This window comes from Macrobrachium nipponense, chromosome 11 (assembly GCF_015104395.2).
Source record: "Macrobrachium nipponense isolate FS-2020 chromosome 11, ASM1510439v2, whole genome shotgun sequence".
Lineage (NCBI taxonomy): Eukaryota > Metazoa > Arthropoda > Malacostraca > Decapoda > Palaemonidae > Macrobrachium > Macrobrachium nipponense.
The window spans coordinates 83293252-83308293 of NC_061087.1; the positions used below are offsets into that span (position 1 = coordinate 83293252).

Here is a 15042-nt window from a genome sequence, read left to right on the forward strand (position 1 = left end):
GAACTAGCTAAAACTCGATGTAAAAACAATGAACGTAATAAAGTAAGCCCATAAGTATAAGAAGTCCCAGTATGGAGGACCGGGAATTCTTACGAGGCAGCATGGCGCCGCCACGAGACAACCAGGGAACCGTATATGACCTATTAAGAGGAAAATACAGGTACCCGGAAGATAAAATTGTGGTAAAATATTACTTATGAGTTACTTAACTTAGCCGTGGCAATAGCTGAGCGTTCCATGGTAGAATACAGTGGTAAATCCAGAAATAGCACAGCACAAGAAAAATGGCGACTTGTCGCTAGCGCTAAAAATTAAGGATGTCCGCTAGGGGCGCTGCTGTCCGTGGCGTCCTCTAGTAGTATGTAGAGGCTGCATCGCCCGTTGGTATCAGCTCGTCTTGGGGGGATTCTTTGGGGGGATTTGGGGGAAGTTCTAATTGGTGTTTGTCTCGTGGTAGTGTTCCACACTCGCCCCTATTATCATACCGACACTTCTTTTTAAGAGTGAGCGAGTCAGTTTTACTGACATTTTCTTAATTTTGTTTTTCTCTGGTAATTTTAGGTTAATTTTACCTAGAAAGAATGATATTAAGGATCTTTTCATAGGCCGACACGAGCTGAGCCCAGAAAAAATCTCATATCAAGTTTATGGTCACACGAAAGGATTATAGGCAGTCCCCAGTTATCGGTGGCCTTGGTTGTTGGGGATCTAGTTTTATGCTGCTTGTTTAGTGCCAAAATGCGCTGATTTCCAGTTATCGGCTCTGATAATAGAATATTGGTACCGATACTACCTAACAGAGGCACCATAAACCAATTATTGGCACCGGCACCGAAAATCTCAGATTTTCGGTTATCTGCGATTTTCGCTTATCATCAAGCCATTGGGATAGAACCCCTTGCCATACACTAAACTGTACCATCTCTTGTGTTTGTTATTTCATGTTACTGCACAGTATGTGTTTTTATTGGCGCTGTATATGCATAAATGGATGTTGAACCTAAACTAGCTTCATGTATGCTGTGATTGTAAACTCACAGTAGGAAGCTATGTAAATTTTGTCTGAATATAATGTCTTTTGATGTAGGAGTATGTGAATTAGAATGTTGTTATTTTTTTTTATTAAAGAATATTTCTTCGGTAAAGAACCAAAGCCCACTTTTTTCATAAAGTAGCCTTCATAGAGAAACCAAGTATACTCTGTTCATTCCAATAAATGTCTTACCTTTCTAATATCCCTGTGCAGAGGATGTATGGATCTTGAATTTGGAAAAGGAACGTTGGGAGCAGTTTCATCATAAAAATGCAAAACCTGCACTTTGGCACACCTCAGGGGTAGCTTTTCCTGGAGAGGTGTTCTACTATGGAGGCTTGAGGAACAATATTCTGGATTATTCTGTGCCTAAGGTATGTTTATTGTCATGTTTTTGTGTAAATAGTAGAACTCCACCTCCAGGTAAAGTTACTCATGCATTATTCACCACTAAGTACATGTTTGTAATTCATTTATATATATATCAGTTTGGTGCTTTAGAGGAATTATGATGATTCCTATTGATATAGTATAGGTTTATTCCATAGATTTCAGTTTGTTAGAGAAATACAGTCACCTCTCAATTAACATGAGGGTTGCGTTCCTGGAGAGCGTGTGTTAATTTAAAATGAGTTATTTAAATATATTTTTCCCATAAGAAATAAATATATAAATGCTTTTACAATGACGTATTTATAAATTAAAGATCTAGAGTACTGATAGAGCTCTGATATTTTCAGGTAAAATAATTGCATCAGAAAGTTATGATAACATATGAATAAAAGCAGTTGAAATATGATGATACACGTGTCAAAATTAATAAATAAAAGTTAATTCTGTAAGTATAAATGTATGCAAGTAAATAATATAATCTAAATATAATATAATATTAATATAATATAAACGAAATTTGTGATCGTCTTATTTTACAATAAACATTGACGCTCATAATCAATAACATACAAAGCTGTAAATGCTTATGAAACGTTTATACCTTTACAATGTTAAAGGATAAGAAATAACAATAATAAGGACTTTGGGAACTCTGTACTGCATTATTAATATAATACTACTTATGTAGGTCAGAATAAAAAAGAAAAATGGAACAAAATCTTTTGCCATATTAATAAATAAACAAAGTTTTTCTCTTTATTAACCCTTAAACGCCGAGCCGGTATTTCCGAAAGTGTCTCCCGTATGCCGGCGGCGTTCGCAAGTGAGCGCTGAAGCGGAAAAAAAGTTTTTTTTTTTAAATCACAGCACGCTTAATTTTCAAGATTAAAAGTTCATTTTGGGCTCCTTTGTTTGTCATTGCCTGAAGTTTAGTATGCAACCATCAGAAATAAAAAAAAAAATCATTATCATATATAAATATTGGAATATATGACAGCATAAAAAAAAAATTCATATATAATTGTATACAAATCGCGCTGTGAGCAAAACAGTTAAAGCTAATGATTTAAGTATTTTTTTGTTGTATTGTACACTAAATTGCAATGATTTTGGTATACAACAAATTGTAAAACAATCAAAGCAACACAGAGAAAATATTATCACGATATGATGCATGAATTCGTAATGCGCTGATGTAAAAAAAAGTTGTTTTTATGCATGACACTTACCTGGCAGGTATATATATAGCTTATCCTCTTGACGCACTGGCAGAATTTCAAAACTTGCGGCAACCGCTAATACACTGGTAGTTCAGGTGATGGCCACCCCATTCCCGTGGCGCTGGTACTTGGAACTATTCCCATTTTCCTCAGATTTTCTCTGCCAGCCGAACCGGCAACATCGTTGTTGGTTCTCTGATAGAATTTCCTGCTCGTTGACTGACTTTTTGGATATTGGTATCGTATTCGCGAAGTTAGCGTGGCAATCGCATTTGGTTTGGATTTAGATTTAGTATGTCTGATTCAGGAAGTATGTTTAGAGTTTGTGTGAAAGAAGGGTGTAAGGTGAGACTGCCGAAATCATCGGTAGATCCACATTCTATTTGTAAGAAGTGTCGGGAGTTTGTATGTACGTGGGACAATAGGTGCAATGAATGTCAGTGTCTGAATGAGAAAGAGTGGAAGGCTCTTATGAAGTATGTTGAGAGATTAGAAAAAGATCGGGTTAGAAGATCTGTCTCTAGGAGTGAGAGATCGGGGTCTTCGAGTAAGCCTATGAATGAATCTTTGCATATGTCTTCTCCAGCTCATTCACATGTAGATGTAGCACCTTCCCCTCAGGTTTCTCCTGCGCCCGTGACAGTGTTGTGGAGGGGGCGCCTGATCGTCCCTCTCGTGCTCCTAGACCGAGACCTCTGTCAAGCTCCCAGACCCAAGGGAGAAGGCATGTCGATAGTCGAAGGGAGGCGAGAGGGGTTTACTCGCGATCAGTCGTCCCTTCAGGGCAGTCCTGTTGCTTCCCAGGCTGCAGCAGTACGCCATGGAAAAGGCGATACTGGGAAGTGCTGTTATTCATCGGATAGTTCGGCGTCAGGAAGGAGTAGGCGTTTCGCGGAAGTATCGCGTCCTCTCAAGAGGTCATACTTTCCGTCCTCATCACAGGATGAAAGGGCTGTTGATCAAGAAGGGTGGAGTAGCCCTGAGATTTTTTCATCGGAGGATGAAGAAGCTATCCCTATCAAAAGGAAGAGGATTTCTCGTCCGTTGGAAGTAACTAGCGGTGCGGTGAGAGGTGTTTCTCCGCTTAGAGGAACTCCACTGCATAGACCGCAGGATCGCTCGCCTCTCCGTGTTAGCCCGGTGCGTCCTCGATCTCCTCATCATCAGGAGTCTCGTAAGGAAGCGGAAACGAAGGAAGTTCTGCGGGACATGCAGGAGAGATTAGCAGTGATTGTCCAATCATGGGAGAAGCCCGAACAACCTTCGGTTAGACGTAAGGACTCGTCTCTCCCGGTTAAGTCCTCCAAGAGGACGCAGGACGTGCAGCGCAAGCCAGGACGCAGTGCATCCCTTAAGAAGGACGAAGCAGTGCAGGACGCAGGACGCAAGAGGAAGAGTGATGGACGCATGGTGGACGCATACGTTCAGGAGGACGCAGGACGCAGGCGGCAGCATGTGGAAACTTTTTCTCGACAAGGAAGAGAGGAGTTTTACAAGGAGACAGCTCCGCATTCGCTCTCTAAGCAGGCTCTGCATAAGGATCCCACTTTGGAGAGTCATCAGGATCTTGGTTTTCAAGATATTTCTTCGCAGGAGGAAGAATTTGTGGAGAGTGCGGAAGAGGACAAGAATGTGGAAGCTCCTTCCTCGGACTACAAGAGACTTACAGAGTGCCTCCTTTCTTTGTTTGAAGGAGATTTTCAACCTTCAGGCCCGCCATCGCCTTTGTCTCAATTTTCGAAGACGAAGACAATCAAGAAATCGTCTTTTTTGAAAATGACTTTGTCTATTTCAGCCAAGAAAGCCCTTCAACGTGTAAATGAGTGGTTGAAGGAGAAGAGAGAGTCGGGGAAGACTTCTTTTGCGTTTCCTCCGGCCAAGTTGGCTTCTAAGTCTGGTGTTTGGTACGCTACGGGGGAAAGTCTTGGCCTGGGAGTTCCTGCCTCCTCCCAGGGAGACTTTTCCAACATAGTGGACAGCTCCCGTAGACATGCTTTACATTCAGCCAAAGTGTGGTGGACTTCGTCAGAGTTCGACCATTTACTCAAAGGTATCTACCGGACTTTTGAGGTTTTTAATTTTCTTGACTGGTCGTTGGGGGCTCTGGCTCGGACTTCGGAGATGGAAGATTCTTCAGAATCCGAGTTACCGAGAAGTATCATGTCCTGTATGGATAAAGCCTTGAGAGATGGAGCTAATGAACTGGCTTCACTTTTTACAGCAGGCGTTCTTTTGAAGAAAAAGACCATCTTTTGTGCTCGTTCGCTGCTAAAGGAGTCTCGAACGCGCAAAAGTCGGAGTTGATGTTCTCTCCTCTTTCAGGACAGCTCTTTCCTCAGGATATCATTAAGGACATCTCGCTCTCCCTCACTCAGAGGGCTACTCAGGATCTACTAACGTCTTCTGTAAGGAAGTATTTACCTTCTAACGTAATGAAGAAGACTCCGAAGGATACAAGAACATCACAGCAGCCCTTTCGGGGTAGGACTTTTTCCCGACCAGCATTTAGAGGGAAAAGAGTTCCAGCCAAAAGAGGTTCGAAAACCTCAACCAAGCAATGATTCAGAAGTCCTCCAGACTTGTGTGGGGGCCAGACTTTTGGACTTCTGGGAAGTCTGGCAAAGCAAAGGAGCGGATCCTTGGTCTGTAAAGGTAGCGAAGGAAGGATACAAGATCCCCTTTCTCAAGAAACCACCTCTCGCTACAGCTCCGAGAGCCCTAGGGGCTCATTACATCGATTTAGAGAAGAGAGAGGCTCTTTGGCATCAAGTTGTCAGCATGTTAGAAAAGGGAGCCATAGAACCGGTTCTAGATCACAAATTCCCAGGTTTTTACAACCGTCTGTTTCTAGTACCGAAGTCATCAGGAGGTTGGAGGCCAGTACTGGACGTAAGTCGGCTAAACTTGTTCGTAGAAAAGACCAAGTTTACGATGGAGACGAACGATTCAGTGCTGGCAGCGGTACGACCAGGGGACTGGATGGTAACGCTGGACCTTCAGGATGCGTATTTCCATATTCCGATTCATCCAAGGTCCAGGAAATATTTGAGATTCGTGATCCAGGACAGGATTTATCAATTCAAAGCCCTTTGCTTCGGTCTGTGCACGGCTCCTCAAATTTTTACAAGAATGATGTCGAATGTGGCGAAGTGGCTTCATTTGTTAGGAGTCAGAGTCTCTCTCTACCTCGACGATTGGCTCATAAGAGCACAATCAAAACAGCAATGTCTGGAGGACACAAACATCACTTTGGATTTAACTCAGCAGCTGGGTCTGATGGTAAACCTGAAAAAGTCACGGTTGATCCCCTCTCAGGAGCTTGTTTATTTGGGGATTCTGATATCCTCAGTGACTTTTCGGGCTTTTCCGTCACCCGAAAGGCAGACCATGTGCCTTCGGAAAGTGCAAGAATTCCTATTGAAAGACCAATGCTCGGCGAGAGAGTGGATGAGCCTGCTGGGGACACTCTCTTCGTTAGAGCGGTTCATTTCCCTAGGGAGACTTCACATGAGGCCCTTACAGTTCTTTCTGAACAAAGTCTGGCCAAGAAGATCGCAACCAGATTCCTTCCGGTTTCCAATTCCTTCAAAGATAAAGGAGGAATTAAAGTGGTGGCTAGTTCCGGGGAGGTTGTCAGAGGGTACGTCACTCCAGCAGAGGAACCCAGACCGGATATTATTTTCCGACGCGTCAGACGCAGGCTGGGGAGCGACTCTGGGCCCTCGGGAGGAGTCAGGCCTTTGGAACGAAGAAGAGAAAGCCTGGCACATAAACAGGAAGGAACTGATGGCGATCTTCTTGGCTCTGAAAGCGTTCAGACCGTGGATCAGCGGCAAAGTGGTGCAGATCAACGCGGACAATACCACAGCTCTGGCATATATACGAAAACAAGGAGGAACCCACTCGTTGTCCCTTTGCAACTTGGCGAAGGAGATTCTTCTGTGGTCGGAGAGAGAAAAACGTCACCCTGCTCACCAGGTTCATTCAAGGAGAGAAGAACGTCAGAGCGGACCTGTTGAGCAGGGACGGACAAGTGCTTTCCACGGAGTGGATGTTGCATCTTCAAGTATGCCAGAGACTGTGGAAGCTCTGGGGCACACCAGTAGTGGATCTTTTTGCTACCGCAGCGACGAAGAGGTTACCGAACTATTGTTCTCCAATCCCGGACCCTCTTGCAGTCGCAGTCGATGCCTTCCTACTAGATTGGACGGGTCTAGACGCGTACGCATTTCCCCCGTTCAAGATTTTAGGAAGGGTAATGAAGAAATTCAGAGAAAGTCGAGGAACAAGGCTGACTCTGATAGCCCCATACTGGCCGGCCCAAACGTGGTTCAGGAGGTACTGGAATGGACGTGGACTTGTGGCCTTCTCCGAGAAGTCTACCCACGAGAGTAGATCTTCTCAAACAACCCCACTTCGTCAGGTTCCACAAGAACACCCTCGCTCTGGGTCTGACTGCGTTCAGACTATCGAAAGACTTGTCAGAGCGAGGGGGTTTTCTAGAGAAGCAGCGAAGGCAGTTGCAAGAGCACGAAGGCCATCAACTATCAAAGTGTACCAGTCGAAGTGGGAGAACTTCCATAAATGGTGTAAGAATCGGAAGATTTCTTCATCCAGTACCTCTGTGACACAAATTGCAGATTTCCTTCTGTATCTGAAGAAGGAATTGGGTTTGGCTAATCAGACAATTAAAGGTTATAAATGTATGTTGTCTGCAGTGTTTAGGCACAGAGGTTTAGATCTGTCCAACGACGCAGATCTTAGAGATCTTCTCAGATCTTTTAATACAAAGAAGGATCGACTTTGCAGAACTCCTTCTTGGAATTTGGATGTCGTTCTCAAGTTCTTGGAAACGGATAGGCTTGAACCTATGGGCAGTGCGTCTTTGCGAGAGCTAACGAAGAAGACTATTTTCTTAGTAGCCTTAGCTACAGCTAAAAGGATTAGCGAGCTGCAAGCTATTGACAAGCAAGTAGGTTGGAAGCACAACAAAGTAGTTTGTTCTTTTCAACAGGAGTTCTTAGCAAAGAATGAGAATCCTTCGCATCCGTGGCCAAGATCATTTGAGATTGAAGGACTGGCTGATCTAGTAGGTCAAGAACAAGAAATGGTTCTTTGCCCAGTAAGAGCTTTACGGTTTTACGTAGAAAGAACAAGAAGTATTAGGGGGACTTCATGTTCTCTGTGGTGTTCTGTTAAAGATCCTACTAGACCTATGTCTAAAAACGCGATGGCTTTCTTTGTAAGAGAAGTCATTAAAGAAGCTCATTTACTTTGTCAGGAAGAATGCTTCGGCTTGATTAAGGTTAAAGCTCATGAGGTGAGAGCAGTAGCTACGTCCTTAGCATTCAGGAAAAATTTAGCCCTCAAGGACATTATAGATTCGACGTTTTGGAGGACAAACTCGGTGTTTGCCTCTCATTACCTTAGAGACGTGAAGACAACTTTTGATAATTGTCAAACGTTAGGCCCGTACGTATCCTCAGGTACAGTACTGGGCAAAGGAGTTTCCACCCCATAACCTAATAACATGCTAGGTTTTTATTTTAATTAGGTTATAGTGTTTTTTATGGTTATCTGAGAAGGTTAATACCGGCTCAGTTTTTTTGGTGTAGTGTTTATTATTGTATGTGTGTGTGGTTCAGGTGACTAACTTTCCTAGCATGAATGCCCGTGGTAAATGAGGGCTAGGGTTCTCTGTCAGCAGATTGGTCATGTCCAGTTGTCAGACCCTTGTTTTTAGCTTTCTCAACAAACAGGTCACATCCTAGTTGAGAGCTACTAAGGTTTAGCAGGCTAAGAGGCAGGACCTACGAAGTCAGCTACCTTAGCAGGTAAGGAACTTAATAGTAATTTTAAAAATTAGTTAATTTTTGAATTATGACGATGTTGCTGTCTATGACCCACCTCCAAATGTGTCAATCAGCTATATATATACCTGCCAGGTAAGTGTCATGCATAAAAATGATATTGTTATGATACAATAAAGTTTTATGCATACTTACCTGGCAGGTATATATAATTAAATTCCCACCCTCCTCCCCTCAGGAGACAGGGTTCAGAGAAAATCTGAGGAAAACGGGAATAGTTCCAAGTACCAGCGCCACGGGAACGGGGTGGCCATCACCTGAACTACCAGTGTATTAGCGGTTGCCGCGAGTTTTGAAATTCTGCCAGTGCGTCAAGAGGATAAGCTATATATATACCTGCCAGGTAAGTATGCATAAAACTTTATTGTATCATAACAATATCATTTTCATAAATTCACCATAAATCGAAATATTGTACTAGAGACTTCTCGTTTGTTGCAAAATGAAGGAAATTGATTGAATATTACTAGACTGTAAGTTTCGTAGCTTACAATTGCAGTTTTCGACCATTTCGGTCGAGTTCAAGTTGACTGAAGGTTGAATTTTTTCTATTTATTGTTATTTATATGAACATGTTTCAAAACTGATAAAAGCTACAACCATGGGTTGTTTACTGTTGTATTCTACATGAAATTGTGCACATTTTCATATATAAAACTTTATGTAACTCCTAATATAAAATGGTGCAAACATTACGACAATCGGACGAAAAAATGTATTTATGATTTTTTCGGAAGAGTTACCGCCTGGACGTAAGGAAAAAGTTTTTTTCATAAATTCACCATAAATTGAAATATTGTGCTAGAGACTGCCAATTTGTTGCAAAATAAAGGTAAATGATTGAGTATTACTAGAATGTAAGAGTTTTAGCTTACAATTGTGGTTTTCAACCATTTCGGTCAAGTCAAAGTTGACCGAAGGTTGAAATTTTGGCACTAATCGTTATTTATATGAAAATATTTCAAAACTGATAAAAGCTACAACTATGTATTGTTTATTGTTATATTCTACATAAAATTGCTCACATTTCCATATATAAAACTTTATGTAACGGCTAATATAATACGGTGCAAACATTACTACAATCGGACGAAAAAATTTCTGATTTTTTTGGAAGAGTTACCGCGTGGACGTAAGGAAAAAGTTTTTTCATAAATTCACCATAAACCGAAATATTGTGCTAGAGACTTTCAATTTGTTGTAAAACTAAGGTAAATGATTGAATATTACTAGAATATAAGAGTTTTAGCTTACAATTGAGTTTTTCGACCATTTTGGTCGAGTCAAAGTGGATCGAAGGTTGAAATTTTGGCACTTATCGTTATTTATATGAAAATATTTCAAAACTGATAAAAGGTACAACCATGAGTTGTTTTTTTTTTGTATTCTACATGACATTGCACACATTTTCATATATAAAACTCTATGTAACGGCTAATATAAAATGGTGCAAAAATTGTCAAAGTGACGAAATAATTTCTGAGATGTGTCGCTGATGCTTTTTAGTGCGGGAAGAAGGAAATTCGTGCTTGCGCGGCCGGGTAACGATTGTAAACAAAACAACAGCTTGATCCGTGCACTCCCAGCATCCCTCTAGGTGGGTGATTCAAAATTTTTTGCCAAGGAGGCCTATAACTATTTTTCCACGAATTTTTAAAAAACTTTTTTGCGTTGGCGTTTCATACATCAATTCGGCACCCAACAGACAATTTTCCTCAACGTTTTAATACGTCCAATCTGCGTTTAAGGGTAAATACATAAATACAGTACACAAAGTCTTTTACTTCATTAATGAATACATGCAGTGCACTGTGCTACGTCTTGGCTGTCCCTCCTCACCCCCTCTCTTGTTTTCTTTTTCTCCACTCACTCTTCTTTTTCTGATTCTTTTTCTTGTTTTTTTTCCTCCTGTGTTCTTGGGTTTTTCTTGAAAAATTGCTCCAGTTTAGTCTGTGTTGCCTCCTTCTTCCTGTTCTCTTGCAGTACGGTGTAGCAATTGAAATCACCCATCACCTTTCTTGCTACAGTGGCACTTCTCATTACTTTAGAATCACAACTGGTCAGCGAGTCTGCCTGCTTTTGCTAGATGATGCTGATGTGCGGGTGATATGAAAAGAACGCTTAGGTGCCAATTCACGTTAAATTGAAAACATATCAATTGAGAGGTGACTGTAACAGTTGGCAAATTATTGCAAGTAAGATTGTCCTTTTCTTATCAGTGCTATGATATTTAGCCTATTAGGGCAGTCCCCGGCTTACGACGGGTTCGGCTTACCATGTTCCGAGGTTACAACGCTTTTCAATTATATTCATCTGAAATTAGTTCCAGGTTTACAACACCTGTTCCAGGGTCACGGCGCTTACACCGCCGATCTGGCAGAAGAAATATGACTCCAGAAATGCAAAATAATCAATATTTGAAGGCTTTTTTTATGTGAAATGCAATAAAAATCCAGTTTACATAGTTTCTAATACACCTAAAGCATTAAAAGTAAGGTTTTACTTAGGAATTTTGATGATTTTCTGGCTTACGACGATTTTTGGCTTACGACATGTCTCGAGAATGGAACCCCTGTCGTAAGCTGGGGACTGCCTGTAGTTTTATTGATTGCTACTTCGTCTTAATTGACCCCATACACAGCCAGTCCCTGGTTATTGGCGATCTGGTCTTATTGTTCTTGTCCAGCGACGAAGATAACTGGATTTTCCGCGCCGATATCCATAGATCCCCACTTAAGAGTGCCGCCTATCCTTGGTTATCGATTCCAATAACCGGGGGTCAGTGCTATTATCGCTGATTTTTGGTTATCTGTGATTTTTGGTGATTGTCACGCTACCGGGAATAGAACCCCCCCCCCCCCCCCCAATAACTGGGGGCTGCCTTTACTAGTTTGATTCATAAATTTGAATTTAATATAAGTAACTTACTAAGTAACAACATAGCTAACTTTTCTACTTATGCAGCAGTCTTTTTAAAATTTGTGGTAGCAATTCTGTTGTTTTATGTAGATGACAAGCCCCTCCTACTAATGAGGAACACTAGGAACAACTGGCCAATAACCTCATTTTGTTTCTGCTGGCTCTGATGCACACATCGGTGCTTCTGCAGCTGCTCTTTTTTCTTTTCTAGGTTGTCTTTACTGGACTTCGGTGAAGTATTATGACATTATTTTGATAGCTGTTCTGAGCTTTTGTCAGCTCATTAGCTTTTTGGATCAGGATCCTAGTTTTACAGAGTTATGTCAGATTCTAGCTCTTCTTAGTTTTGCTATTGCAGCAAAGGAGGCAAAACTAGGCTGATTAAGTCTTGTTATAACACATTCAATTTGCAGTAAGTGTAGGAGGCAAGGGTGCAGTAAGGAGAAAACATGTAATAAATGTTCTAATTGGGATAAGAAGCAATTGAAAGTCCTCAGGTCTCACTTGTATAAGTTAAAAAGGGAAAGGAAGAGGAAAGCGGCTTCTGGAGCCGAGAAAAGATCTCTTAGCCAAGAAACCACTCCTAAACCTAGTTTAGAAGCTAGCCCTACTATTCTTTCTACTCCTAATACTGGCCCTCATCCTATTCATCCCCCTGTTCCTGCACCTGGCTCCCATGCTTCCAACCCTAATACCATTGCCAATCTAAAATCTAGGTTTGATCATAAGATCAATTTGGTAGTGACACAGTGGCAAAATTAGGAGCTTCACTGAAATTAGTGATGGATAAATTGTTCACTGAAAAAGTGACAAATGATTGAATTGTGCTAGTGAGAGGTGGCTACTCATTCCGCTGCTTCACTTAGACGAAGGTCACTGTCCTGCTCCCCTGAACATGGGAGAAGGCTTACCGGCAATCCAAGGGAGGGCAGTGGGGTTTGCCCACGGGTATTTGCCCCCTCAGTCGAGCCTGTTGCATGTTCCCAGGTATTGACAGACAGCCAGTGGAATACCATCTCAATGGATATAGTACATGAGTTATCTTCTAGTTCCGATGATTCCAGTGCAGACAAGAAGTGCCTCAAACAATTCCTAGATTTGTCACGCCCTCTAAAGCACTGTTAAGATGACGTTAGTCACTGTCATGATCTACTGCTGTTAAGCAGTCTAAGAAGGCCAGGTTTAGCCCATGGCCTTCATGTAGTTATGATGGGGATCCTTCGGTTACAGCCCTGTTCCCTCATCCTTCTGCATGGGACAGTCCAGAGGCTTTCTCTCCCAAGCGTCCAACTGCTGAGCACCCTAACCTGAGCACTGGCGCCACCTTCCGAGCACCCAGTGCCACCTGAGCACCCAACGCCACCTAAGCGCCCAGCACCAGTTTTGAGTATCCAGCACCAACTCTTCAGTATCCGTTGGCCGAGTGGGTTGCATGCTCGCCTACCGTTTCGGTAGTCGCAAGTTTGATTCCCTGCTCTGCTAATATGGAATCAGAGGAAATTACGTATATGGTGATTAGAAATGAATTTCTTGATATATGGTTCAGGTCCCATTGCTAGGTAACCAATTGTTTCCTAGCCACATAAAAATATCTAATCCTTCAGGCCAGCCCTAGGAGAGCTGTTAATCAGTTCAGTGGTCTGGTTAAACTAAAATATACTTAATTTTCCTCTGAGAGTCAAGCACCTGTTCCCAGACGTATTGCTTTTCTTCAGTGGCCTTCACGTTTAGTTCAGCATGAACCTTCACTGCTTCCCATTAAGGGAGCGCCAACTCCATAAGGCCCCATCATAAAGTAATTGCTTATAGACACCTTGTGATTGAAGGGTTTTGCTTCAAATTTTTATCTGATTCTTCAACTAATGATAAAATTTTTCAAAGCTGAAAAGTTACAAAGCCAACTTCTAAGTTTTTTTTTTTTTTTTTTGGCATTTGAAAAAACCATGATGTCACTTTGAAAATATGCCCCCCAAAAAAAGTTACACTCAAAAATCAATTTCACTCTTTGAAAATTAAGATATACGTGTATAGTTGTTATACTACATATGAAAAAGTTTAATTGAGTACATATGAAAAAGTTTAATTGAGTGGCTCACTCTTCTTGGAGCTATAAGCATTTATTTTTTTTTTAAACTAAGTTTTGAGAATGTGGCAAAAAAATGCTTGTTTTGTAATAACATGACAGTGAGAAGGCTGATTTTTGCACTGAAACTATTTTGTCATACGTATAAGAAATATGCCATGAAATTTACAATATAATCAAGTGAATAGAACTGTGCTCTCTCTTGATTTATATATTACCTAAAATTTGTATTTATGGGGAGCACCGTCATAAGTCCCCATTCTATAAAGTAAAAGACTTTATACCGAATGACTGAATGTTATATCCTTCTAACTTTTACCACTGAATAAACAAAAGTCTTGTTTCAGTGTTCTTTGAGATCAAAGGCATTTAGTTTAAAAAAAAAAATAATTCTCAGGAAACAAAGAAAATAAAAAATATTTAGAGTCTGAAGGTTCATTTATCCCTATAAGCTGTTTTCTCTATTACACTAACTCTAGAAAAGATGGCATACACAAAAGGGATAAATTTTATTTTCAAATTAGTTTTCCATGCTTTTTTACAATTTATCGTTCACAGTACTGTAAAAATGATGAACAAAGATGTCTATGAACTAATCTAAGCATTCTTTTATAGCAATAACATTTCTAGATATTTCTTTTTATTGTAAAACGATCCAAAATAGTGTATATCAGACTTGATCCAATGTAGAATAATTCATAGACTCAGACATTTTTATAAGTCTTTCGTTCACAGTGCCATACAAGCAATAAACAAAATTGTCCATGAACCAATCTAAACATTCTTTTTATAGTAATAATGTTTCTTGATAGTATGATTATTTATGCATAAAACTAGAAAACTGTCCATAACTCATTTGGACCTATCCTGAATTTTCACGATTTGTGGTGGTGTCATACAAGCAATTAACAAAATTGTCAGTAAACCAATCCAAAAATGTTTTTGCCCTATCACTTCAGGATATGTTTATTTAGACATAAAATAGTTGAAAATTCTTAATAACTATAATTTGATAATTCTGTAAAATTTGGCAGTTGGCACGCCCCTTAAGCAGCGGTTGGCTGAGATTATGATCTTGCTGAAGAAGGCTCCCTATACTCTTAAGATTTCTATTTAGGCTACCCTGTCCCCAGCCTCCTTAACAAAGGAAGAAGGTGATCAAAAGCCTGCTCCTCAGTCGGCCTATGCAGCTCTACTGCACTGTTTATCAAATTTTCCCACCTTTTTCACCCCAGCTGCCCTGGTCTCACCTGCCTTGACCTTTTTGACGAGGTCTTATCTGGACGACAGGTCTAGGCTTCCCAAGATGGTGCTTATTTCATCTTCCAAGAAGGCTCTTAAGGAAATTGAGGATTGGCTTTCAGCTAAAAGGGAGCAAGGGAAAGGGACTTCTTTGGTCTTGACTCTTCTTGTGTTCTTTGCTTTCGTCAGCAAAAATTATGTTTTCATTGGCAGAACTTTGCCACTTTGTCAAAGATTTGTTCAAGGTGCTCAAAGTATTTAGTGTCCTCAGTTGGACAGGGG

At 40.9% G+C, this 15042-nt stretch overlaps 1 protein-coding gene across 3 annotated transcripts in view; it reads left to right on the plus strand.

Moving 5' to 3' along the window:
* LOC135206485 (kelch domain-containing protein 2-like) overlaps nucleotides 1-15042 on the plus strand; it is a 208779-nt gene that overhangs the window by 102165 nt on the left and 91572 nt on the right. For 2 of the 3 annotated variants that reach the window (XR_010312763.1, XM_064237861.1), the window contains exon 8: nucleotides 1247-1407. Coding sequence is in view for 2 of the 3 variants with exons in the window: in XM_064237861.1 (XP_064093931.1) it covers nucleotides 1247-1407 (161 nt within the window). In the remaining variant the exon portion in view is untranslated. Of the gene's footprint in view, nucleotides 1-1246; nucleotides 1408-1773; nucleotides 1883-15042 lie in introns of those variants that run through there. The other variant, XM_064237865.1, reaches the window with a different exon arrangement.